The following is a 27583-nucleotide window of genomic DNA, read 5'->3' as shown; positions in this document are numbered from 1 at the left end:
ACAAAAAAAAAGTGGTTAACATTATTCAGCCCTGAGTTTCACACTGCGTCACTTTCTACAGTTTGAGTGGTTTAAAAAACACACGTATGCGTCTGAGCTTTTCTCGCCGATTAAGATTAACCGTAACCAACAGTAACCACAAACGCGCACAGAAAATCAGTTATCTTTAACACACACCATCAGTACTGTTATGATGAACAAGATTTTGAGTAGTAGTAGTAGTAGTACACAATTTGCCAGCAGGCTAGCTTAAGCTAGCTATTATTTTACGTCATTAAAACCAGTCGCGGAGGTTTTTAGTAAGCGAGTTAAACGTTAAGCAAACTTGTCATCGGGTCAGGCAATTTAGTTGAACTTTTAGGTCACGGGGTCAACTAAAGCGGCGCTCGTTGCTCACAAAGAAAGAGCTTTATTTAAAAAATAAAAAATAAAAATGAGAGACGACCCACACATTCGAAAACATGCAGGAGAGACAGATTCGTGGCTGCGGAGTGATTGTGTTTTAAATAAAATAAAAAAAAAAAAAGCAGCCCGTCATATGGTAAAACGATAAGAGCACATGCCTATTAAGTGGAATTCATCAGCGGCGGCAGCAGAGTGTAAACCTTTGGAATATAACTTACAGCTAAATAAATCCATATATAAAAACAGCAGAATTTAAAAAAAAAAAAAAAACCACCACTGATTAGGAACTACAGCAAATTAAAGGCAGAGGCTCAGAAACACGGCTTCCTATTATAATATTAGTACAATCGCACGGGTTTAGTAAGAAAAGGCTTGGAACAGGAGGTTCTCGGACCCTACTCTTACACCAACCCCCCACTCTCTCTCTCACACACACACACGCACTCTCGCCCGGTCCCCTTGTTACGTAACAGCTTTTCATGCCGGCCTGACAAACACGCTTCAGACGAGAGACGCTTGAGTGATTGAAGGCAGATAAGCGTGCAAGAGCACATTAGCGTCTCTCTCTCTCTCTCCCCCTGACACACACACACCAGACAGGGAAGCCATTTTCAGTGAGGTTTGACTGACACACACACACACACACACGGTAAAAGTAAGGCAGATCAGAGCACACACACACACTTCAGAGAATTGTATTAAGGAGTGAAGCTGAAACAGCTCCTCGGGTTGGCTGAAATAAGGCAGTGTACGACAACCACACACACGCGTCCTGATTTTGCAGAGCATCAGGCATCCCTGGGTTCAGAGGGGCAGAGCTAAAGTTTAACTCGATCTGCCAATCAAATGACGGTACATAATGGTTCACCAAGAACTAGCAAATCTAAGGTCAAGATGCTACTTTACAGTCAGACAGCCAACTAATATGCAGCACTGAGCCAACACGTGCATAGCATCGGTTAGTTTAGCGAATCGTCGCTGACGCCATTAAGATCAGGATTTGATGCCAAGTGGAATGGACTTGTGCTCCAGCTGTGCTAACTCAAAATCAGGACCTGCTTCAGAGTCATATACAGGCACACAGGTTATAATAAAAGGTTAGAAAAAGGTGCATCCAATCATGCGCGTGCGCACACACACACGCTGTTCAGTTGAGTGACTTTAAAGGCAGTCAGAAACACATGATCGCTCACTCTTTCCTCAGACAGATACTCTGAGTGAGGCTGAACCTGTGTATGCGCCCTCACACACTCTCACACACTCACACATGAATTAAGATTTGCTCTGTGATCTCCCCCCCCTCCCTCCCCCAAGTCAGGTTTAGTGGTCCAGGTTTGGACACGAGCAGTGGAAGCTAAGGAACGAGTTCAGATCATTGCAGCATGAGCTGCTTGAGATTGTCGTGCAAGATGGTGTCCTTGACGTCCCGGAAGACGAGGCGAATGTTCTCAGTGTTGATGGCCGTGGTGAAGTGGTGGTAGAGCGGCTTGTTCTGCTGCTCGCGGCGCTGGTTGCGGAAGCACGTCACGAGGAACTTCTGCACGTCCTCCAAGCTGTGCGGATCGCCCTCGTACTCGGGGAAGAAGTCCTTGATGGCTACGGTCTTGACTTTCTCCTCCAGCAGGTCGGTCTTGTTCAGGAACAGGATGATGGAGACGTTGCTGAACACGCGGTTGTTGACGATGGTGCCAAAAATGTTGAGCGACTCTGTGAGCCGGTTGGTCTGACGGTCCTCCATCAGGACCTGGTCGAACTCGCTCGACGATACCAGGAACAGGATGGAGGTGACGCTGTCGAAGCACTCGAACCAGCGGCGCCGCTCGGAGCGCTGCCCACCCACGTCGACCATCTTGAACGGGACATTCTTGATTTCAAAGTCATACTCGTGGATGCCTTTGGTGGGTTTGCGGGCCAGCAAGATATCCTGCTGACTCGGCAGATAGTCCTGTGACGAGAGAGAGAGAGAAATACATCATTATCGTATTTTCTGGACTATACATCCTTGACTAAACTCTGTTTGCTTTATGCAGCAGCCTTATTAACTTCCTGACTGGGACCACTAACAAACATTTCAGGTGTAAACCAAGTTAGTTTCTGTCCTGTGCATTTCTCAAGTTTTATTTGATCAGATATCGTTCGTTTCTGCTTGATAAACAAGTTGTATCCTTTTTACATTTCGTTATTTGTGCCACTAGATGGCGCATAAACGCAAGACCAACTTGATACTGCGTCAACTCAACATCAAGGGTCTTCGTTTCCCCCAGAGAGGAAATCTGTCTCAGATTTGACCTCAGTGGGGAGTGATATGAGTATGAATGAACAAAAAGTTCACCTAAACCACCTCCTGCATACTTGTGTTATTTCGTTCTTGGAAAATTCTAAGAAAGAAAGAGAAGTTTAATCCTAGGTGTGGTCCCCGTGTGCGCAAAATTAATGACTCAAACTAAACGAATAAAACGTAAATATACGGAACAGGATTCAACTACTGTTGGAGATAACGGACTAGACTTCGAGATGATGCGCATCTACATTATTGTGCTTTCGTTTTAAGGACTTATCAGATGATGAACGTGTTTTCAGACTTCTAAATCGAGCCTGGAGTATGCATTCCAAAAAGGAAGGAGGTCACGCATCAGATAAAGCCCTTCGTGTTCACGTCGGCATCGTGTAGGAGGATATGGAGCACTGCGCCACACAGTAATAATCCTCCTCGCACAGATTCCACAAATACACGCATGCACTTGAAGGCGAGCTGAAAGGAAATCCTGAATATGCACAGACGCAATTTCACTTTCTAAATGAGATGGGTGAGAGGTCGTTAAAGACGTTCAGACACATTGATAAGCTATACTATAGACCATCTGGGGGAGGGGGTGTGAACAGGTGACTTCTGTGGAAATGTGAAAAATTCCACTGTCATTTAAAGAGAAGTCATTTAAAAAAAAAAAAAAAAACCCGCCAACCAGTCAGGGCTCTACATTAACTTTTTAATCCACTTGGACAAGCAGTAAAAGTTTATCAAACAGCTAGTATCATTATAATTATGCTTTAATGATAAATTTTTCAATTAAAACTCAAACTTGAACTCTAACAATAAACAAACTATCCAGCGCTCCATTATGATGCGTGTGTTGCTATAACCCGTTGCCAACGTCTCGGTGAGGGACCAGGGGCCGAAGCTGATGGATTTTGGCGATTTAAAACACCCAAAACCCAATAATTTTAGCAATGAAATACATGTATTTTTCTCGAAGTTGATATCCCAATTCAACATGCCATCAACTGAAATTTTTGTATCATGACAAGTGTTTTCTTAAAATATCATATCCCACCTTGTTTGACTTTTTCAGCATGTTCAGTCCAACCTTTTAGGTTTTGGAACAATAGACCCATAAATCAGGGATGAGAATGAAAAATATTTTAAAAGTCTGAAAAAACCGGGGCGGGGCCCGGGTGGGCAGGGCCCATGGGGCTAATGATTTTTGGCTTTTTTTTTTTAAGCCCAAAACCATTAATTTTATCAGCAAAAATTTGCAATTTATTTGGAAATAAATTCCCTTTCTTGGTGGACTCCCAGGTGAAAATGATGAATATGGTACAAGAGACTTGTTTTTAATCAATTCACATTTGATTTCAAAAAAATCAATGCACCTTTTAATATAAACGAGCTCTACAGTATTATATTTCTGCATTTTAGCTATTCGTGTCTTTGAATACTCTAATCCTTTAAAATGAAGTGCAAACCAGAAAAAAGTTCTATCATATAATTCTCTTAAGCTTTCTTCTGATGTTATCGTGGTAGCAGGAGCTCTTGCATATTAAGCAGGCAACATTCAACATCGCTTATCACTTCCCTTTCAACTGTTGTGTGTACTAACTAGGTTTTATCTGGACAGGATGCTGTGTAATGTAATACAGATACCATATGGTCAATCTGAAGATCGAGATAGTGATTTTGAATTAAAGAACAGGCATGTACAATGGGCATTACATATTGGAAATTTTTTTTAAATAAAAAACTACAAGTTCATCTCTGCCTAAAAAATTTGGGCAGACGCTCCCACGCGGCACATGCCAGCAATTCCCCCCATGAAATGAGCAATAAGTAGGAGAGTTATACATGCTATCATACTTAAAATTTCACCAGAAATATAGATATGATACTATGATTCTCCCCAACATGCTACATTAGATAAGCTAACCCCATTTATAAAAGATACACACTTGTATGACATGTAATCGATATATATTTTTTGGGGCGCGCGCGCTCTCTGCCATGCCAATCCTGTAGGCCGCACTGACTCAACTGAAAACTCCGGTCCTCGAGAAAAGACAAAAGCCCGCCCACACTGAAAGCTGATTGGCTTATTTTGCTGAGTAACCCAATCAAGATGCTCTTTGTCTGGCATGCGCTACATGAACAGGCACACAGACAATGTTGCCAGATTGGGTGGTTTTAAGTGCATTTTGGCGGGTTTTGAACATATTTTGGGCTGAAAACGTCAGCAGTATCTGGCAACACTGCACACAGTCTCCCTTGCGCACATTCTAAGATGCGTGATGCAGACCTTAATATTATGCGCGCACGCTCTTGCTCGCTTCTATCAATATGCAGGAGACTCCCGGAACTTCCGGGAGACTTGGGATGTCTGCGTTATAAGGTGACCACAGATCGTTAATCAACCCCCCCCCCCCCAAAAAAAAAATTCTCAACGGATTTACATCGATCTCAAAAACGATCATTTTGGTCTGAAAAAGTCGGAAATCCGCCAATCGGCGGAAAATTCTCATCCCTGCATATGTAGAAAACGTGACAAAATGCGTAGACGACTTACACTATTGACGTAAACTGCTTATTACTATTATTCAACTCGTATTTTATATTCTGTCGCAACTTTAAGCAAGTCTTCAAGGAGTTTGGCCTTAGGTCGCCTTAGCAGCTCGCCAGCAAGTGTAAATAATACGCACATGAACAAATGACACTGTTAAACTCATCCCGACATGTCTGACAATCGTTTAACCCGCCATGGGCAATGCTAAAGTCACGGTTAGAAATGGTACAGCGCGTAACACCGTCATTATTTTTTACGAATAAGTTCGAATACTGCGCTCTGACGGCAGATTGAGACAGCGAGCGAGCGTGAAGCGACACCCAGTGATTAATTTATTTTTTTTAAGAATTAGAAGCCTTTATTTGACGGCTCTGTCACACAAAGGTAAACGGCGTACTAGCGATGCCGTTATGTCATAGGTGGATATCCGGTTCCAGTGCAAATGGTTGCGTCCAGGTAAGCATATTTTTAGCAAATAATTTATCCATTTAAAAAAAAAAAAAAAAGTTGAACTCGCAGAGATCGGCAAACGGCGCTTATTTTTGGGTTTTGTTTTCCTTTAATGAAGTGCGTGTGTGAGTGAGGTGTGAGAAACTTGGAAAATCTGTGTACATCATCTGCTCACACTAGAAACACATCACACAATTGTCTGAACATTTCCACTAGAGATGGGCTCAGTGCGCATCCAGCAGACTGGTTTCCCCCCTCCCCCAAACAAACCACTCACACCGGGGGCTCGACCAGTGGAAAACCTCAAAAACCTAAATAAATTTAAAAAAAAAAAAAAAAAAACCCTTGAAGATGCAGTTTGTTTGTTAGCTAGCTGACCAATAAACACATTTACATTTAGTCATTTTATATCACTGTTTCGACACTAACGTACACAGGGACTTGTATGGTGGCGTGCCACATAATCTCAGGCTAATTCTAAACGGATTAAATAACCGGTCATCTTTTTAAAAAGATTCTACGTTTTCAGGAGTCGTCTCCAGCGTAAAGCTGTCAGCAGTGATGCCTTCAGCATAATAGTGATACTGATGTGGGTAGTAGTAGTAACAGAAAAGACCCATTGATCTGTAACCCAGCTGGGACATTACACAACTCGCGAGCACGTTCTTGCATTTATTGCCTAACTGACGTTCATCTCCAGTTCAATGACTGTTTCGGCGTCAACTCAGGAACCGCACACTTCCTCTCCAAGCGAGAGCACGCGCACAGCGCTGCGTGAGGTGACGTCAAGTCGAGCGCCTGCATCGCGCAAATCGACAGATCTAGAGATCTGAGTCAACATAACTGACGACAGAGCAGGCACAAGCGGAAGCGTCATAAACTGAAGCGCTAAGAACCAAGCCAGTGTTTATGGCCCGAGAACAAAGAGCAGTTTGCACTCCCAGTAAGCGATATGAATATTCAAGTATTAATTGAAAGGCAAGTTAATAGCATGACAGAGCAGTTTTATTCGGCGTAGTAATTAACGCGAACGGATGAGAACACCGCATCTCATCGCTAACGCGTTCATTAGTGAGTCGCTGACGTTTTGTTGAGGACGCAAATGCAATGTGCTACATTAGAAACTTTGTTACAAGTCGATAACGAGCCCATGTCTGTAACACACTTAGGACTGTTCGACTAGAGTGTCAAGAGTGAGGAATTACTCAATCACGCTACGCTGTGTCACCAGGAAGAGAATGGGGTCCCTCCCTTTTGAGGGACATTTCAGGGAGGATGTCCTTGCCACTGTTGGCTCTGGCTTGCATATTAGGAATCTAGATTTCTGTAAAGATGCTTTGTGACAATGTTAAAACGGATGCAAATGGCGCGCCTTTTGGCGGATGCCGCCTTTTTCACGGCTGAATCGTGCAGACCCGATTTTTTTGGGGGTGGGGGGTGGCGTTGGCGTGTCCGATTATAATTTCATCAAAGTAAATTCTGTATTAAAATGACTAAATAAGCAAATGCCATTACAGTCCATGAAACATAGGAAGTATGAGAAGGAAACCATAAATCAGAAAGCTGCACATGTAAAGCCAATTGGCTGCGTGCCATTATCTGCTGCTGGCTGCACTTCACTGCACGCGCAAGGATTTCCATCAGTCCAACGGAAGTTACGCAATTGGCTTTACGTGCGCAGCTTTCTGATATACTGCTTTCTTCTCATACTTATACTTCCTATGTTTCATGGATTGTAACGGCATTTGCTTATTTAGTAATTTTAATACAGAATTTACTTTGATGAAATTATAATCAGACACTCCAACGCCCCCTTTTTAAAAAAAAAAAAAAAAAAAAAAAAAATCGGATCTGCACGATTCAGCCGTGAAAAAGGCGGCATCCACCAAAAGGCACGCCGTTTGCATCCCTGTAAAAGCATTATATAAAGTAGAATTGAATCAAATTGTATTGACCAAACTAGCTCGCTGCAAGTTATTAAATGAACTTAGGTACCGCTTTTTTGCTTAGTCAGTTACATTTCTGAAATACAAAAACATGGGCCTGGGGAACACACAGGGGCTTCGACTCACCCCTTAGACTCGCTACTAAAAACTTTGAGATTTTGCTCCATTTTCAAACAAAGCTGTCATACAATAGCGCGAGTGCAGATATGTAGTGCACACAACTTTCACTTCCCACTCCATGATGTTGAAATAGCAGTCAATAACCGATACATGAGGTCCAGCAGAATCACAGTACGGATAAATTCCATTAGTGTGTGAGAGACTACGTGCACCTGTCTGTCTACAGTGTCTTGCAAAAGTATTCATCCCCCTTGGTGTTTGTCCCGTTTTGTCGCATTACAAGCTGGAATTAAAATGGATTTTCGGGCCGTTAGCACCATTTGATTTACACAACATGCCTATAACTTAAAAAGGTGCATTTTTTGTGACACAAACAAGAATTAAGATGAAAAACAGAAATCTGGAGTGTGCATAGGTATTCACCCCCTTTCGTATGAAACCCCTAAATAAGAGCTGGTCCAACCTATTCACTTCCTAAGTCACAATTGCTTGATTAAGATCCACCTGTGTCCAATCAAAGTGTCACATGATTGGTCACATGATGTCTGTATAAATCCACCTGTTCTGGAAGGACCCTGACTCTGCAACACGACTAAGCAAGCAACATGAAAACCAAGGAGCCTCCAAACAGGTCAGAGACAAAGTTGTGGAGAAGTATAGATCAGGGTTGGGTTATAAAAATATACCAAATTTTGAATATCCCACAGAGCACCATTAAATCCATTATAGCACAATGGAAAGAATATGGCACCACTACAAACCTGACAAGAGAAGGCCGCCCACCAAAATTCACAGACCGGGCAAAAAGCGCATTAATCAGAGATCCAACAAAGACACCAATGATAACACTGAAGGAGCTGCAAAGATCCACAGCGGAGATGGGACTCTGTCCATAGGACCACATTAAGCTGTACACTCCACAGAGCGGGGCTTTATGGAAGTGTCATTGCTTCAGAAAACGTTGGGAGTCCCCCCCCCCCCCCCCAACAGCATGTGGCAGACTCCCCAAACACATGGAAGGAAGATGATTTTCTGGTCAGATGAGACTAAAATTGATCTTTTTGGCCATCATGGGAAATGCCACATGTGGCGCAAACCTAACACCCTGAGAACACCATTCCTACAGTGAAGCATGGTGGTGGCAGCATCATGCTGTGGGGATAGTTTTCATCTGCAGGGACAGGAAAGCTGCTCAGGACTGAAGGACAGGTGGATGGCACTAAATACCAGGCAATTCTGGAGGAAAACCTGTTTGAGTCAGCCAGAGGTTTGAGACTATGACGAAGGTTCGTGTTCCAGCAGGACAATGACCCTAAACATACTGCAAAAGCTACAGTGCAATAGTTTAAAGGGAAACCTTTAAATGTCTTGGAATGGCCTAGTCAAAGCCCAGACCTCAATCCAATTGAGAATCTGTGGCAAAACTTGAAGATTGCTGTACACCAACTAGAGCTGTGCAATATATCGTATTTTTATCACGATATCGATATTGGTGTCAAACGATATCAAAATTCATAATATCGATATGAAACGATTTTTTGTCATTTGTCGAAAGGGACATGCACAATATTTCTACAATGGCAATAAAACAACAATAACATTGACGTGACAGTAAGGTAAAACGAACCCTTCTGTCCCCTAAGGCACACCGTAGCCTTGCATACGTCATCCATTCTACTCCCGCGATATCTCCGCAACAGTAAAAAATCAGTTCTTCTGTTTTCATACGTGTCGGGTGATTTGATATATTGATTTCTTAATATGTTGTTTGATTTGCTTGCTAATAGTTATAATAATACAATTAACATATATTTACGTCATATTTTTGGATGTGGGACTGGGTAATGTAAAAATGGCATCTACGGAAGAAAACAAGCACAATATTAGCACATATCCAGCTTGCTAGCTGTGTTAGATGTGTTAAACCGTGTGGATTTAAGTGGAATAATTGCGAGTCGTCCTGTGGTCAAGGCAGCGTTTTAAGGTAAGGCAATTTGGTTATTAATGTTGCCCGCCGCGGCATGTTTACTTGGGTTCATTTGATTTTGACTTGTGCATCTGCAGCTAGCATCATGCTTTGAAGTAGGTTCTGCTAAGGACGGGTTTATTGCGCGATGTAGACGGACTCAGATGTAATTACATTGTTTTTAAAATTCCGTGCGCTTAAAACGGTGTCCCCCTGCTAATCATGTAGCCCTAATCATGTGTTGCTTTTACTTTTCTTAATGGCGAGTGAAATATCTCTGCAAATGGTATTTCAATGCTGACATGCCAAAAAGATAGCGGAGTCCACATTTGGAAGATGAAGGAAGAGAAGCCTGATGCTTGAAAATAGATCGCTTAATCCACAACGCATATCTGTATTTGAGACATAACCTGCAACTAGTGGGGATGTTTTGGAATGACTGTGCATAGGGTGTTTTTGGCCACAGAACACTAACCCACAGTAGTAGGAGGACTACTGGGTTCGTGGATTTTGTCTGTTGACTGAGCGAAGCATGGTGTTTGCCTTGTGCCATTTCACGTAGCATCTAGCCGCAGTGCCACCTACACTTTCAGGGAATGTTTACATGCCGCTGAGCTATTTTCATGTATGTTAATTCTTAAGGACTTGCCTCTATATTGTGCGTGTTCACACACGGACTGGCCATCGGGAGTAGCGGGAGTTTTCCCGGTGGTTCAGTGTGGGCCGGCGGAGAAAAAAACAAAACAGTTGCTCGCTGGCCTTTAATATGATAAGCAATGTTAACAGTTTCTTAAAGAAACTGTTAACATTGCTTATCATATTAAAGGCCAGCGCGCAACTTTTTTTTTCTCCGCCGGCCCACAAACTCCCGCTACTCCCAATGGCCAGTCCGTGTGTGTGCGTGTTTTAATGTTGGTGTCTTAACAACACACAAGCTTACGTTGTAGTGTGTCTGTGTGTGAGAGAGAGATTTTATCCTTGGCTGGCTACGAGCCAGTGTGGACGTTACGCAGTAATCACTGGTAATACCAGCGCTGGCTCCATCCTCTGTGATCGGAAATGTTGAGTGAGGAGAACGTGAGCCTTGTGCAGGCGATAGGACCTATGCAAAGTACGCGCTTGCACAGTAAATAGTTTAAGTAAAAGGCGTTTCAGGGTACAACGGGAAGGGTTGACAGGTAGCCTATGAGGCCTGTACTATAAAAATGTGGCCCGGTGCCTCAGGTGTTGATGATCAGGGCTTTAAAAAAAGGTGTATAAATATCGTTTTAAAAATCGCGATATCGATATTTACTGAAAAAATCGTGATATTGATTTTTTCCAATATCGAGCAGCCCTAACACCAACGCAACCCATCTAACTCAAAAGTAGTTAGAGCAGTTCTGCCTTGAGGAATGGGCAAAAATCCCAGTGGCTGGATGTGCTAAGCTAATAGAGACATACCACAAGAAACTCTCCGCTGTAATTGCAGCAAAAGGTGGCTCTACAAAGTATGGGGGTGCTAACCCCCCAAAAATCCATTTTAATTCCAGTTTGTAATGTGACAAAACAGGACAAACACCAAGGGGGATGAATACTTTTGCAAGACACCATGTGCATGTGTGTCCATGTCAGTGAAGACAGACTATACTTACCGGCATTCCAAGTTTTTCCAAGTTGTCCAAGAAATACTTCACCGATTCACCCTGAGGAAGACAAACGACATAGTTAGTTTTATAGGACAATTGTCCTGTCTTGGTCACATCAGTGCTCTTGAAACACAAACTTAAAATACATGTATGGTACACTGATAATCTACAGTACAGTGAGCATTAACACATTACATTAAGAAAAACCTGGGCGTCTAACCAAACCTCACCAGTGTATAGAAGGATACAAGTCAATTCTCAATACAGTAGGCAGCCATGAGCTGAACTAATAACACATGAACAATATCAGAGAAACCACAAATGCATGAAACAAGTTCACACTACAGTTTGTAGAGCAACGCATCATTCATTCATTGCGAGCTGCTCTACAGACAAAAGATTCAAAGGGCATGTGAATCAGTGGGTAAATGCAGTGCATCAGCAAAGGGTTACAAACGTGGGTACAAACACTAATTCACGGCTCCTGAGCGGTGCAACAGACAAGCATTAGCCCCATCATCCAGAAATTGCGATTTTGAAATCCAGATGATGCCGGAGTCAGCCGTGGACGGGAGCTTAAGAGAGCAAAATTGGCCTGTGCAGCAGCTGCAGAGATGTCGGAGAAGAACGCCTACACTGATTTGAGCCAAAAAAAAAAAAAAAAGCTACGGTCACTAAAATAAGTGCACGCTCACCACAGTGAGCAAAAAAGCATCTCTGAACACAAAGAATAATCAAGCCTCAAGCTGGATAGGCTACCCTGGTGAAAATCTTTTATGGATCCTTCAAGATCTTTGAGAGGGTCTTTGAGGAACCTACTGAGGATCTCAACAAAGATCCTCAAAAGATCTTTCAAATTCTTGGCAAGATCTTTTACCTTCTTGCCAAGGTCTTCAAGGACAGGGCTCGACATTAAGGACTGCCCGATTGCCCGGGGCAAGTAGGATATGTCCCCGACATGCCCGACCGGGCAAGTTGGAATGAGCATACATTACGAACTAGCACCACAAAAATGAGGCTTCTTGATCTTTTATTTCAGTTCCTAAAAGCGTCCCTCACTACGTATCCGCCATTATGGCTTGGCTGGTTTCTTAGTCTCGGTTTCATTTACTGCTTTGCAAGTCATTTTATATACCCCCGCTGCTGTAGTACGGTACGCGTACTGTTTATAGACCCCGTGTGCATGACGTCATGCATCACGTGACAATTACAGCTGGGGTCAGACAGATATCGTCTTTCATGCAAGCAAGGCTTAATCCGTCTTCAATATGGCTAATTTTTGTGCTGTTTTTGCTTGTTCAAACACATAGATAAAAGGCATTACAGTCTCTCCGCTATCAAGAAAAATATTAACAAATAGAAGCAAATGCTTCAAGAACGAGTAAATGAGTGGTTAAAAAAAAAAAAAGTACGAGGAGAGGAGCTCAGCCTCAAAACTCCAGAGAAATTCACGATTTTATTTAAAATGTATTTTACAAAAACAAAGTCGGAAGTGAGGATGGAAGAGTTTCATAAGAATCTTATTTTTTTCTGCTCGGATTCGAGTTAGCGCCTTCATGAAAGTGTTTGATTTTCTTTTAGGTGAAGCCGCTTCCTTATTCAACACAGAAAACCCAAATTGGTTTCAAACAACTCAGGAATATTTATATATTTAAAAAAAAAAAAACAACTCAACAAGGAGCAACATGCCCAATAAATCCTGAAAGAACAGAACAGATTAAGAGTAGTGAGAGCTGGAGCTTTGTTTCTGTTATCAGAGGGACACAGTCCTGCGCAAAATTTTTATATTATATAAATAAAAATCTACCTCTAGGTATATAAAAAAATAAATTAAAAAAACACAACCCATGCTGGGTCATGACAGACCAGCTGCACTGATTCAGTTACAGGCTGCCAGATCTGTATAAAACACGACAACCTACACACTAAATTTTAAACTCAAGTATTATATCTTGTTTGTCATGATGCAGCGCAGGGTTTTTATTTGTTTATTTTTAAACCTAGAGGTGGATGATTTAATAAATAAATAGTGCTGTTCAAAAGTCTTGGCACCCTCTTGTTTTCTTCATACAAACTTTGGTTTCTACATTAGCGAGTAATGACTACAGCTTGAGAGCGAGTTCTACACAAACACGCTGACCTTTACAACAGCTGCATGCATGTGAAACGGAAATAAATCGACTAAGGCAGGAATAACTATTTCGGATAAAATTGTTATTGTCCGTTACAAGTAAAAAGTAACCAATAACCAAACTTAATAATAAAACAATCAATAACCAAACTTCAACTCAATGTGTGATCATTTTATGTTGCGATTCACAACTATTCTATGGTTTTCCTTTAAAAAAAAAAACCTCACAACATAGGGGACAAGTGAGAATATTGGGAAGGGGGCAAATGGAACTTTACCCCCACTTTCTCCCCAGGGCAAGTGGGTTTAAAAGTTAATGTCTAGCCCTGAAGAATCTTCAATTTTCTTGCCAATATCTTCAAGGATCTAAGAGTCTTCAAAAGTTCTTTTCAAGCTCTTCAAGGACCTTTAGAATTCTTGTCAAGATCTTCAATATCCAAAAAAGAACTTCAAGAAATCCTTAAGATCCTTTCAAGATCTTTGAAACCTTGAAAAAAATCATGAAAAGATTATTTCAAAGATCCTTTTAAGATGTTGGCTATTCAGGAATCTGTGGTACATCCTTATCCAATTCTTATGAATCATAATTATGCAAGTTTCAATCCATTTCCATCCTTGCCAATTCCGCTGAATCAATCATTTAAATAAATAAATAAATAAATAAATAAATAAAAGAGCCTCATTAGAGTCAAGGATCTGAAAGGATCCTAACAAAGATCTTGTAGAGACTTTGACAAGGATCCTTACAAGATCCTGGTTAAAATTCTTGAGGATTCCAGTAAAGATCTTTATAAAATCCTGAAAAGGATCCTTTTAAGATCTTTGCGGATCTTGGAGGAACTTTGCAAAGATCTTGACAAAGCTCCTGATCACAGCCTCAAAGATCCTACCAAAGATCTCAACAGGATCCTTGTAATATTTTTGAAAGATCCTGATTGAATCCTTGAGGATCTTCACAGATCCTTGCGGGGATCGTTACGAGGATCTTTGTAGGATCCTTAAAAAAAAAAAAAAAAAAAAAAAAAGATCCTTGTCAAATCCTTAAGGATCTTTACAAATGATTTTGCATATGAAGGTCTTTGAAGATCTTTCGAAGATCCTTTAAGGATCCTGCAAAGATCCTGTGAGGTTTTTCACCAGGGTACAAGACACCATATTGGGTTCCACTCCTGTCAGCCAAGAACAGGATACAGTCTAGCACAGGCTCATTGAATTTGGACAGCTGATGATGACCGAGAGAGAGAAGGTGGGGGAGGAAAAAAACAAAACATTGCCTGGATTTCTGCTGTGATTTGCAGATGGTATGGTCAGAATTTAGTGTCAAATGCATGACTTCATGGACCTGTGTGTGAACAGTTCAGGCTGGTGGGAACAGTGTAATGGTGTGGGGAAATTTTTTATTGGCTGAGGATTGAATCTTGACCACATGCAACCTTTTATGGCCATAATTCAGCCATCTTATAATGGCTACATCCAGTAGGCTAATGTGTCATTTCCTTTCTGAATCCAACCACACCACCTTCGGGACGCGGTACAATTTACAGCGGTTCTGTGACGTCAGCCATTAAGCGAAGCGAAGCCATGATGATAGCAAGTGGTCAGTGAGAGGGTTTTAAAATCAATGAAATCTCAGCCACAACAGAATCCAGGCCTGTGGCCTCTGCACTAGAAAGCTGCCGTCACCACAACTAGCAAAAACAAGCCTGAGCTCACGTGCCTTGTGCATTTCCTCTTAAGCATGCTTCGAGGCAAGGTGTTAAACAGGTCACTGCAGTACAGCGGCAGGCTCATTCGACACTTCCTGTGAGCTGTGATCCAACACAGCTTACACTGTACTCGACATATTGACAAATCGCGCTGAGCCGTATCCGAGTGTAGGGATCTTTATGCCAACGCAACACAAAAGGTCATGCTGCATTTGTTGATTTAACATTACATTCCAAGTAGAACTGGTCATTTTTGGTGTCCAATTGCATGGACAGTGCACAAGTTTCTCTAAAGTGGTTTTGAGATCCCTACTTCATAACACAGAATAAAAGCTGTACGTGGCCCTTTCAAACTGGTGTAAGAAAAGGTAACAGAAGCAGTGTTTACCATCTCTGAGGATGGGCGTACATAAACAACCTTCAACTGTACGGCTGTTTTTCTGTCCGTGAGTGGAAAGAGATTTTTCTGAGAGATCAGTGCACTGCTAATGCGGTCTGCACTTCCGCTCAGATATAAACATCTCTAAAAGCTCTTTCTGTTATGACTCATGGGAGAAGGGGGGGGGTGTCAGCACAAGTGTCTGCTTCGTTGTAACCAAGAATGAGTGTTTAAAAAAAAAAAAAAGGGGAAAAAAAAAACCCACAAAAAAAACAAACCACCCCTCCAAAAGTGGCACCTCGGGTTATGAACTTAATTAGTTCTTTGACTCCGTTCACAAACAGAATTCATTTTTCCCATTGAAATTAATGCAAATACAATTAATCCGTTCACCGGCCCCAGAAACAGTTTTGTAACTTTTTATGGGTGTGTGTGGAAAAGAATACAGAAAGGAATTAAAGATAACCTTAATTATAGAAAAACACAGTACTAAAATAAAAATTGTACAGTACACTTGACCTTTGTGGTTGATGGTACTGCTTGGCGAAATCAGAAACACGAACACCACGTTCATGGTTAACTATTATCTCCTCCTTCGTTTCAACAGTAATACGTTTAGGCTTCTTAACAGCACTGATGCTTTTCACTTTCTTGCGAGCCATAATGAGGGTTAATTTAATGCAAAAAAGCAAGCGGATCAACAACGCAATGACGAACAATGTTCACTGCGCGCCACCTTGAGTACAACTGATGCTGCTGCACGCCTCACGTGGTGCGGAAGCCCGCCAGTTTGCGCGTTCGTGCATCGAAGCAAAATTTGTTCGGAAATGGTGTTCGTAGCCCGATTTGTTCGTCAATAGGGACGTTTGTGACCTGAGGTTTGACTGTATTGCGAAAACTCGTGAAAGCCAAGTACTTTTTTGGATTCAGCAAGACCTTTATAGGGGCAATTCCATGTAAATGTCAACCTCACCATGCAAAAATTAAGCAACATGTAATGCATCAAAACCACTCCCAGAGATCTCACCTAGGCCTGTATTTTACAGATGTGAATAAGTTGAACCAATTTGTAACCAACCTAATATGTCACTATCAGTCTTTCTTTCTTATAATGTAAACCCCAAGCTAAAATCAACTTTGATCATGTACAATTCTATATTATTGCCACAAGCCACAGAAATGTATGCTAAAATCCACAAAACAGCAAAACAATAGCCATCCTAAATATTATTTAAGAACTTTGATAGTTTTAGCTGATATTTAGAGAGTTTTTCAAAGGGTTATGGTGGTTAAATTGCTGATTTTCTAAACATATGCCATGTCCATTTCAGACGCGTCACATCCATAACGGAATTTCGTCACATCCATAACGCTGACTTTTCCTTCCGAAACTCTGCATGAAATACAAAATATTTTAAACAAAGATTTTTTAATATTCACCTTGGACCCCTCTATCAAATGGATATCTCCATTTCGACATTAGGTTTACAATTTCACAGAGTTTGATAAAAATGTACAGTCACCCAAGAAAAGTGATACTTTTTCTGTCACATCCATAACGCATCTTTTATTGGCGTTTTCTGGCATGCCCTAGATGTACTATGGGAATTGTTCTTGTTCTATCACTTCTCCAGTATGGTACAGCCTTAAAATATGCAACACCTGTTTAAATACTGGGAGACAATAAAACATGCACTGGGTCATTTGTTGCCATTTTGAGTTCAAGTGTCACGTCCGTAACGCTGGAATTGCTCATAGCAAGAAGCACCACAGTGCCAGAATTTACTGAAAAAACCTTAACGGACACTATTTCAATGGGCACAGGCGAACCAAAACTGAACGGCTCAAGACGAGAACAACGTAGCCTGGTTTCATGAATCTCAATTTCAGCCGAGGCACACGGATGGTAGGGTCAGAATTTGGCACCAATGCATGGACCAAACCTGTCTTGTGTCAACAGCCTAGGGCTGGTGGAGGTGGTGTAATGGTGTGTTTTCTTTTCACGCTTTGGACCTGTTAGCAGCCAGTCATCCATCACTTGAACAGCGTTGCTGACCATCTGCTTCGCTTCAGGACCCGTCTTCTAACAGCTACAGCAGAGATGCCTACCCCAAATTTTGAATTTCAGTATTCTTGAAAACATTTTTCAGTATTTTGGAATGACTTTCAGTAACATTAATTTATGCGCATTTCCATTATAAAGAGGTGTATATATACCAAGTGTGTTTAACATTTAAATTATTAAAAAGAACTGTTGTGTGAATTGAATAAACAAAACGCGAGCAGCCATCTCAACTGAATTTCCACTCAACAAATTTCTAGAGCATACAATATATCACATTTTTCTAAATACAATAGTGTTCCCTGTTTGCAGACATTACGGTTGACTACCAATCATTGGTATTGAATGTAACTCCTCAAAAGTATTATATTATATTGCCTGGCAAAATGTTCTACCTGTTAACGGATTCTAATAAAAAAAAAAAAAAAAAAAAAAAAACCCACCTTATTTCATGCCAAAGAGAGTCCGACATTGTTATCTTAAAGTGCCATTCCACCATTGGATGTATTTTATTGGCATAAAATACAATATATTTTATGACAACATGACTAGACAGAGAAATCTTTTAGCTTCAAAATGATATATCAAACAATTTTTTGACAACGACAAGTATATTAAATTTTGCGACCAAAGTCACCTACCCTTTTAATTTCCGCGCGGTAGTGAAACGTGATGTCATCGGCAGGTTCCCCTTCTTGTGTACCACGTCACGTGTGACGTGGCACAGATTATCAGCAATGGCGGATAGAACGCGATTGTCAGCTTCGGAAAAGAAGCGAAGGAAAATAGCAAGTGATGCCCAAAGGAGACGGTCGGTGGTGAATATCGGCACAGCAATCGACAAGTGGAAATCGCGTTCTATCCGCCATTGCTGATAATCTGTGCCACGTCACACGTGACGTGGTACACAAGAAGGGGAACCTGCCGATGACATCACGTTTCACTACCGCACGGAAATTAAAAGGGTAGGTGACTTTGGTCGCAAAATTAATATACTTGTCGTCAAAAAATTATGTTTGATATATCATTTTGAAGCTAAAAGATTTCTCTGTTTAGTCATGTTGTCATAAAATATATTGTATTTTATGCCAAAGAATACATCCAATGGTGGAATGGCACTTTAATGTCCCAATATATATATAAATACTTCAGCATAATGCTTCAGAAGAGACATTGAATAAAATGACATTTATAATTGTATTTAAAACAGTGGAATGATCAATTTTTTGCCACAATCCCAACAGCACTAATCATAAAATTCTGTTTTTGATCATACTACATGTACATTTACACTTGCAACACTGAAAAGACTTTGAATTAAAGAAGTACAGACAGTGTTTGATATTTCAGTGAATAAAAATCAGACATGTAAAAAGAAACTGAATAAGTTTAACTCACATTTCATGGCACTAATTGGCAAGTTCAACTCCAAGCATAGGTCAACCATCACCGCTTCAGCACGTGTCACGTTCCGTGTCTTTTCAGCCACAGATTTCGTAAAAAACTGCTGGATACCCCCAGATTTACTTTCCGCCTGACTCGCCATTTCAGCATACTCCATATGTTTTTTTTTGTAGTTGACATGCCGCCTGCAGTCATCGCGACCACCACGAGTGATGTTAATGTCAGTTCTACACAGTTTGCAGTGCGCGTATCCATTGCCCTTTTGACTGGGTGTAATGCACGGCCATTCTACCGTATCGAAAACAGCGCGAACAAATGTGCGGAATCTGCACATGTCACACACAGCATGTGCGGTTGTCGTAAAAACAAATAGCCTAGCCGTGAATCGCGCATGGATTGAAAAAGTTGCTTGGACATTTAAAAACAACTCACTGGAATTTAAGACTTTATAATAAATTCCGTACAGAATAACACTGTTTGCCGTAACATCGTATTTACGTAACTTTTCCGTACAAAATACGGCCGATCCGTACGAGTAGGCATCTCTGCTACAGACAGCAGGATAATGCACCATGTCATAAAGCAAAAATCATGAACGTGACAATGAGCTCAATGGCCTTCCCAGTCAGTAGATCTGTATTCAGCAGAACACCTTTGTGATCTGCACTATGAAAAACCAGCAGGAATTGCGTAACGCAATCATGTCAACGTAGACCAGGATCTCAAAGGAATGTCCCCAACATTTTATGAATTCCATGCCATGAAGATTTAAGGCTGTTTGAGAACAAAGCGAGGCCCTACCTAGTCCTAGTCCAGTGGTACAGGCGTTCCTATTAACGTGGCTGGCGAGTTTACTTACTGAGAGAGAAAGATAACGAAACAGATGAAGACTAAGTGGTACTAAATACAGGAGAACCCATGACTCATTGAAAAACCCATCAGTGTGTTAGTTTTGTGTATGCGTGTAGCTCACCAGCTGGAACTCGCGGCGGCGGTCGTAGGCATGCTGGATGCCACTGTCGGCCCAGAGCGCACGCACTGCAGGTAGATACTGATGGAAGACTTTGGCCTCCACCATGCCCTGAGCCGAGCGCGTGTCGAAGCTCATCAGGGTCTCGCCGTGTGTCTGATTTGATGGCTCACCCCATGGGATACGCAGCTTTTCTCGTGCATCCACAAGGACGCGAATGCCTGACGGGGAACACACATCAAGTCACTCATCACATCAATTACAACTACAGACAAAACAGTCCAGAAAAAGGGACAATCATGATTGTGTACAAATCATACTGTCCGCAGCGACCATCATTCCATCAAGATATCTGAAAAACGTATCATAAAATGTTTGTCAATAATTATTGAACATTTTTAAATAATTACCACGAGAAAGAAAAAATGCTGAATTTAACCACTGTACTGTGCCTTTAAACCCCTTACTTTTATCAATAATTTCCTCATCATCTGCAGCGTTTCCCCACACATACAGTATGCAGTGTTCAGATTGTCCACTCACCTCACTAACTATATAGCGTCTGCTACATCGAACACTCCCGAGGGCAGGGCTCGAAATTAACTTTTTTTCTTTGTGTCCCCCAGTGGTCCCGAATTCTGTGTTGTATTGTCCCGAATGGAAGCAATAGTGTCCCCATTTTTTTCCTCTCTGAAATAACCAGTGGTTAATATTATCATATGAAGTTACTACTATATTTGTAACTATGCGATTTTGAACCCTTTATATCATTTTTACAATAAGACACAAGCGACACATGTCCTATACATCATCTACTTCAAAATTAGTTATTGCATTTTCAGTTTATTAAACTTTGGCGATCTCACTGTATGAATAGATACCCGTTTATTTAAAGGGGCCAACTAGCTCATTCAGAAAATGTTTCAACTCCCTACATCTGCAGTACACTTTAGTTGAAAATAAGACCCCTTTTATGTTCATTTCATCTGCTTATACCTTGAATATCTGTTGGCACTTATAAGGCCAACTTATAATTTTCACCATTACCGTTATCCATAGCCCTGTGATGACCTGGTGACTTGTCCAGGGTGTACCCCGCCTTTCGCCCGTAGTCAGCTGGGATAGGCTCCAGCTTGCCTGCGACCCTGTAGAACAGGATAAAGCGGCTACAGATAATGAGATGAGATGAGACCGTTATCCATTTTTATGAACTTTCCGTTATCCATTACCGTTATCCATTTTTATGAACTTTCCCATTTTTATGAACTTTCCGTTATCCATTTTATGAACTTTCGCTGCCGAAACGTGGGTGGAACATCAGCATAGTGCCAGGTCCGAGCCTAGTTGTGCTGCTGACTGACTAAACTTTCTGAACTAGAAAGACACCAAGAAAACTCACTTATTCTGTTGAACGGTATCTTCCGTCAATATCATCCACATCATTCCTGTTGTATTTTATAACGTGTCTAACAGTGTTCATTAAGTTCATTCAGTTGCTAGCGTTGCCTGCAGACCAGGCGATGACACTTTGGATCCTGAAGGTCCCGGAGACGTTATGTCTGGGCTTTCAGTTTCTTCCCCGCGGTCGGTCCGCTTCAACCATTTAAGCATTTTTGTTCTGGCAAGAGTCGGCGCAGCGTGTGCGGTAGCAATTCCATTCCAAGTCCATATAATGCGGACTCCGGCCGAAGATTCTAGAACAGAATGCGCTGCTCTGTAGCCTACGGATGCAGGTGCATCGAAAGTGTAGCTACTATGTATTTTTCGCTGTTAACGTTTTAAAATTAAAATTGACAAATTAGGTGAATGTCTACGTATGTGTTACGGCTTTGTAAATAATATTAATGTAGAACTTTTTTTCTAGATCTATTTTTTTCCATTGTCCCGGGATTGTCCCAGATATGATCATTTTGTGTCCCGATGACATTTTTTATGGTCCCCGGGACGTCGGGACACCGTTAGTTTCGAGCGCTGCCCGAGGGGATAAGGATAGACCGCTGTTGATGCATTTCAGACACTAGGGGGACATTACGCAGCTGCAGAATTATTATTTCTAATTAACAAACACCAGAACATGGACACCAAGGTTGCCATTTTTGGACAAGCACACATTGTGAAGAGAGATGTCAGTTACCATGTTACGACTTTTGCAAAAAAGTTTAATAAAACTCTACAACAGGGAAAGAAACTAGATTCATAGTAAAATTCACACTGGTATTACTGTTTCCTATTTTAATTATTAAAAGTAACATTAAATTCAGTTAAATACAGCAAGAAAACAAACAAACCCATCCTTGCACCTGCTATTTGTGCTCCCATCACATGCAAGTACTGGTTTTTAACACCATGCTTTTGGCTCCAATCAACATTCCAGATTTAAAGGGATCCTTCAGCAGATTTATTCTCAAACTTAAAGTAGTCGCAGATTTTAAAAAATAAATAAATAATAATTAAAAAAACCCTTTCATTTCCGGAGACCAAATAGAGTTCGAGAACAAGCCCAACTGTGAGCTACTGCTCACTTCCATATCCCCCCGCTCTCGCTTGCATCAGAACGCAAGCAATCAAAGGAACAGGACACGCATTATGAATGTTGACTTCAACAAATAATTAACCCTGAAACAAGGAAGTAAAGAGCAGTGTCACTCCCCAGGGATTTCAAATAGCATCCTGGCGTAAACTGCCATTCTGAAATAGCATTTTCAGTGTAGGAAATGGGTGCCCGCCCTACCGCCCGTTGCGGTCAGTTTGCAGCAAGGACGGAATGAATTTATAAGTTGCCAGCCCCACAGGCAGTCCCTCTTTAAGGGGGTTCATCGTTCTCTCGATATTTCATCATATTGAAGGACTTCAAGACATTTTCACTAGATTCTGTTGGTTTGTTTACCGACTCGGGCGTGGCCATATTGTTTTCGCTTAGAAATTAGGGCTGTAACAATATGTGTATCGAAATCGCGATATGCAGAGCCACGATCCGTGTTGCGATACAAGAAGGCAGAATCGCGGTACACCCTTTTTTCAAACTTCTCCTCAGCCCAAAAACATGGGCGCTTCCAAACTTCAATTTATGAATACTTTACTTTTTATTTAAATTACATTTTAAACTTACTTAAATTACTTTTATTTTTTATATCTATTAGTAAGTCGTTTTTTTGCCGACCTGCGACAATCTTCTGCGAGTCACGCAACGTCCACACTCGCCACTGGCAGCCATATGGCGTCCTTGGCCACCAGAGCATTCGTTTCTTTTAAGCGTTCGCCATTCTGGTTGCGACGCGGGGAGCGAATCTGTAAACAAGCAGCTCATTGGCTGGCTAGGTGTGCCACAAGCCAATCACAATCACTTGACCGGAAAGGCATGCAGTGTTGCCAGATTGGGAGGTTTTAGGTGCTTTTTGGCTGGTTTTGAACATATTTTGGGGTGGAAAACGTTAGCAGTATCTGGCAACACTGAAGGCATGTCTGCTTGGGCGGAAGCCTTCTGCGGCAGTTACATTTTGACACGCGAGCAATGTTTCACTATAAAAATTCCGTAATTTCCATCTGTTTTCTGTGATCACAGAAAATCATTGGCCCTATGAGAGTGAGACAGTGAGAGAGCCACCCCTGTACCCCCCCCCCCAAAAAAAGAAAAAAATCTTAATGGATTTACACGATTTGGAAAAATGACACTTTCAGAACCGAAAAAAACAGAGCTTCCGGCTCAACAGTATTATTTTGAGAAATAAAACAATCTTTGGATATACATTTGTCCATTTTTGCATACATATTACTCATTCTCTGCAGTGGTCTGAATTATTTGTTATTAAATAGTTAAAGTAAGTAAGATGTTAAGTCAAATTTACTACTTTAAAAAAACATTTTAAAAAAATCGTGGGTGTATCGAATCGTGGGTCAAAAATCGCGATACGAATCGAATCGTGAGTTGGGTGTATCGTTACAGCCCTATTAGAAATGAAACGAGCGCTCCGATTGGCTGTTGCTTCGGAGGGTCAGCCAATTAGAGAGCTCGATATATACACAGCTCAGTGAAATCCACCCCAAGTCACCCCCTATGCTGTGCTCACATTGCCTGGTTAGCAACCCATGCAGCAATGCACAGAAGCTGCCCCACATGCAGTCTAGTTACAAGCCAGCTAGCATACTACAGAGAGTGGGTTAGGGGTTGAAGGGTACATAGTGTGCAGGATAGGGTACAAAGATAGCAGCGCTAACACCACATTATTTTTTGTTAGATAGGAACTCAATCAAACATAGGTCACATGTACATTTATATACATAAACACCAGTAATAAATCAAAACTAAATTGAATATATGAAATTACATGCATGATACATTACATGCACTGCCTCTTTTACAATTTTTCGAAAATTATGCGATATTACGGCGGATTATAGTTGAAATTGGGGCAGGCAACTTTTCAGAGTGGTCTGGCTGATATTTTCCATGAATTTCCTACACTGCATTTTGCTCCTTGAAACAGCATCAAAATCATGTTATACGTTTCATAAATACATTGTCAGTAAACAGGAAGTCGATGTGCGACAGACCTGAAAAACGGTACACACGGTATAGAACCCCAAGCTCAAGCTCGGTACCAAATATCAAGCAGTTATGATTTGTAGTTGCTGAGAAAAGGGTTATGAAAAGTTTGTAAATCCACGCTATACATTTCGTAAATACATTATCGGTAAACAGGAAGTCGATGTGGGACAGACCTGAAAAACGGTACACACGGTATAGAACCCCAAGCTGAAGTTTGGTACCAAGTGGCTACGATTTGTGGCTGCTGAGAAAAAGGGTGTTTCGGTCGGATGGACGGAGGTAAACCAGTATACACCCCCTCCTTCGGAGCAGGGATAATAATAATAATAAAAAAATTAATTATCTTTAAAAAGCCAGATGGGCTTCCTGTGGTGGATAGAGGAATGATTGTATGCCGGGTAGGAAAGGAAAACACACTCATGAAATTGTCAAAGTATAAATTTTGTTAATCAAAGGCTGTAATTCTGGTAAAATGTGACCGAATTTAACAAAATTACAGTGTGTGTCATACTGACACACAACAATACCTCGTCAAGTTTCGTGAACTTCCTCCACAAATTGTGAGAGAAGTTGATTTCAGAACGTGAGCACCCTTCCCGGGACGGACGGACATACATCGCCATGACAATCCTCCTTCGGGCCTTTTGGCCAGCGAGGGACTTTAAAAAAAAACTCCGCAAACAAGAATGTGAGAATAGGTGTGTCTATCCAAAAGCTGTAAGTATACAAGCGCACTACACCACTTCAGACTGGACGTTTCCGAGTTGGAACGGTGTCGAGATTTTATTTTTATATATAATTTTTTTAAACCAGGTTTCTGCACTATGCAGCTTACAGACAATTCACTTGGCGGACTCATGGCGACTTGGCGAAAAACAGCAAGGAGAGTTATTAGTGTGCTTGCTCAGCACAAAGCACACCATTGTTATTAAGTCAACAACAACAAAGTACACTTAAGAACAATAGTGTGCTTCACACTGCTCTGTGCTCCGCTTCCAGCCACGGATGGTTTCGGCATCATCAGGATTTGAAATGGCGATTTCTGGATGGATCTGGATATTCTGTTACAACTAAGGATGGCGAAAACTAAAAAAAAAAAAAAAAATCTTGACCGACCACCGAGCCTCATTAGCCGGTTAACCTATGAGTTTAAAATTCTAGAATTGGAATTATTAGAATCTATTCTAAATCTAACCGCGAGCATTCGCACATTCAGTCCCAGTCGCTGCCCTCCACTCACATTACCTTTTCTACAGCACGAAACATTTAGGCCCTGTCCACACGGCAACGGATTCATGTGAATCTGATAAAATTGTTTATCGTTTCGGCCTGGTGTCCACACGGCACCGGCGTTTTGGGTGCCCCAAAACGAAATCTTTTGAGAACGGATTCCAGAGTGGAAAGATCTGGCAACGGCGCCGTTGCGAAGTCGTCTGGATGAGAAGAACGGATTTGTTTACGATGACGTCACAACCACATGTACTTCACGCCGGGTAGAAGTGTAACGAACTCGATGCGAGTTGTCAACAAATCCTATAACTTGGTTCATGAAACGCGCTTACAAAATATTTTCAAAGAGAGTGAGTGCAGAGAGAGAGAGAGAGAGAGAGAGAGAGAGAGAGAGAGAGAGAGAGAGAAGCCCTTAGGGCAGAGTCAATCCCGCCAGCAAAAATAGGGAAAAAAAAAGGAGCGATCTCACCTCTTCAGATGTTGGTTTAAGTCCTACAATACATTCCTCAAAAAGGGCGTAGAAGAACAAATTAATCCATCAACGTGTAGCATTCAGTTTATTCCGGACCATTAAAGACGCCGCCTTCCGCGTAGAATCATACGTCATCCTCGCCACCATATTGGATGGGGCAAAGCGGAGAATAAAGATGCCTCATTCATGTGCTGCGTTTAACTGTACCAACAGGTTTACCGTCCAAACGAGATCACATGGGATTACCTTTCACAGGTGAGACTGGAAAAATACTTTTCATTGTATTTGGTCATTATAACGTAATTTTACGAACAGATTTTTCTGATTTTGTGGCTAATATGAAGTCTCGCGCATAATAGTTTTGCGCATGCGTCCTTACTTCTTCTATTGTTCTGTGTCTCCGATGGGACCGTCTTACAGCGCACCTAGAGGTGTGGCATGTGTATTGCATCGTTTTCAGCAAGCGTTGCGTTGCCATATGGACCTGATATTTTACTGATCCGTTGCCCATGTGGACGCGATATATATATATTTTTAAATCTCGTTGCTGTTGTCGTGTGGATGTAGCCTTAGTCAAACGCGGCACTGATGTCGAGGGGTTTGTATTGGAGTGGAGGACAAATGGCTCCAGCTTAGAGACAGTTTCAGTTGGCCATGATGGCATTGAAAATAAAGTCAAGTGCTAGAAGAAGTACATAGCATTCAGTGATGGGAATAACGGCGTTAAAATAAAGGCTGTTATAATGCCGGGTAATCTAATTAATTAGCTACAATCGTTATAACGCCGTTACCAATATCAACACGCCGTTACTGCATGGTATTGAAGTTGCTCTGAAGCCGTCACCGACTTGGCTCACAGACATAAAAGCTGCGTTTGTCACTCCCCCTCCAGACACCGCTGTCATTTCATTCTCTCCCCTTCCCTCCAAAAGTCGGCATCTGCGCCTTTAGTTTGTGTGGAGAGATATGATCTGCAATAACATGCATTGTTGGCTACAGACCGAAACATACTTTCAGAATGCACTGGCCAAGGCAGGACTAAACTCGATGTGCCTTCTAATAATAATTTTAAAAAAAAGTAATTTGTAAGCTAAAAAGCCTGTCTCTACACTTTTCTTTCGCCGAGTGGCAGCTGTCTTCAACTGGGGCGGGACATGACTGAATGGGTGTTTCTGATTTGTCAGCTGTCGTCCTTACACCACATGGCATGCCCCAAGCGTTTACAACACAGAATTCCAGGCTCTCCGCTCCAAAATTGGCAGCTTCAAAACGATTGATTTTTTTTTTAACCAACAACCAAAAAAAAAAAATGAACCGGTTGACGTTAACCGGTCAT

At 41.6% G+C, this 27583-nt stretch overlaps 1 protein-coding gene across 3 annotated transcripts in view; it reads right to left on the bottom strand.

Annotated features, from left to right (window-relative positions):
• Positions 1-1708: 1708 nt before the first annotated feature.
• Positions 1709-27583, bottom strand: part of gna13b (guanine nucleotide binding protein (G protein), alpha 13b) — a 47561-nt gene continuing 21686 nt past the window's right edge. For all 3 annotated transcript variants that reach the window (XM_060901321.1, XM_060901322.1, XM_060901323.1), the window contains exons 2-4: positions 20003-20220; positions 11354-11404; positions 1709-2350 (exon numbers count right to left, since the gene is read on the bottom strand). In XM_060901321.1, the coding sequence (XP_060757304.1) occupies positions 1778-2350; positions 11354-11404; positions 20003-20220 (842 nt within the window). In that variant the 3' untranslated portion in view covers positions 1709-1777. The remainder of the gene's footprint in view (positions 2351-11353; positions 11405-20002; positions 20221-27583) is intronic.

The sequence above is a fragment of the Neoarius graeffei genome, chromosome 20 (assembly GCF_027579695.1).
Source record: "Neoarius graeffei isolate fNeoGra1 chromosome 20, fNeoGra1.pri, whole genome shotgun sequence".
Lineage (NCBI taxonomy): Eukaryota > Metazoa > Chordata > Actinopteri > Siluriformes > Ariidae > Neoarius > Neoarius graeffei.
Note: the sequence above shows the minus strand (reverse complement) of the source record. Positions and strands in the feature narration are given on the sequence as shown.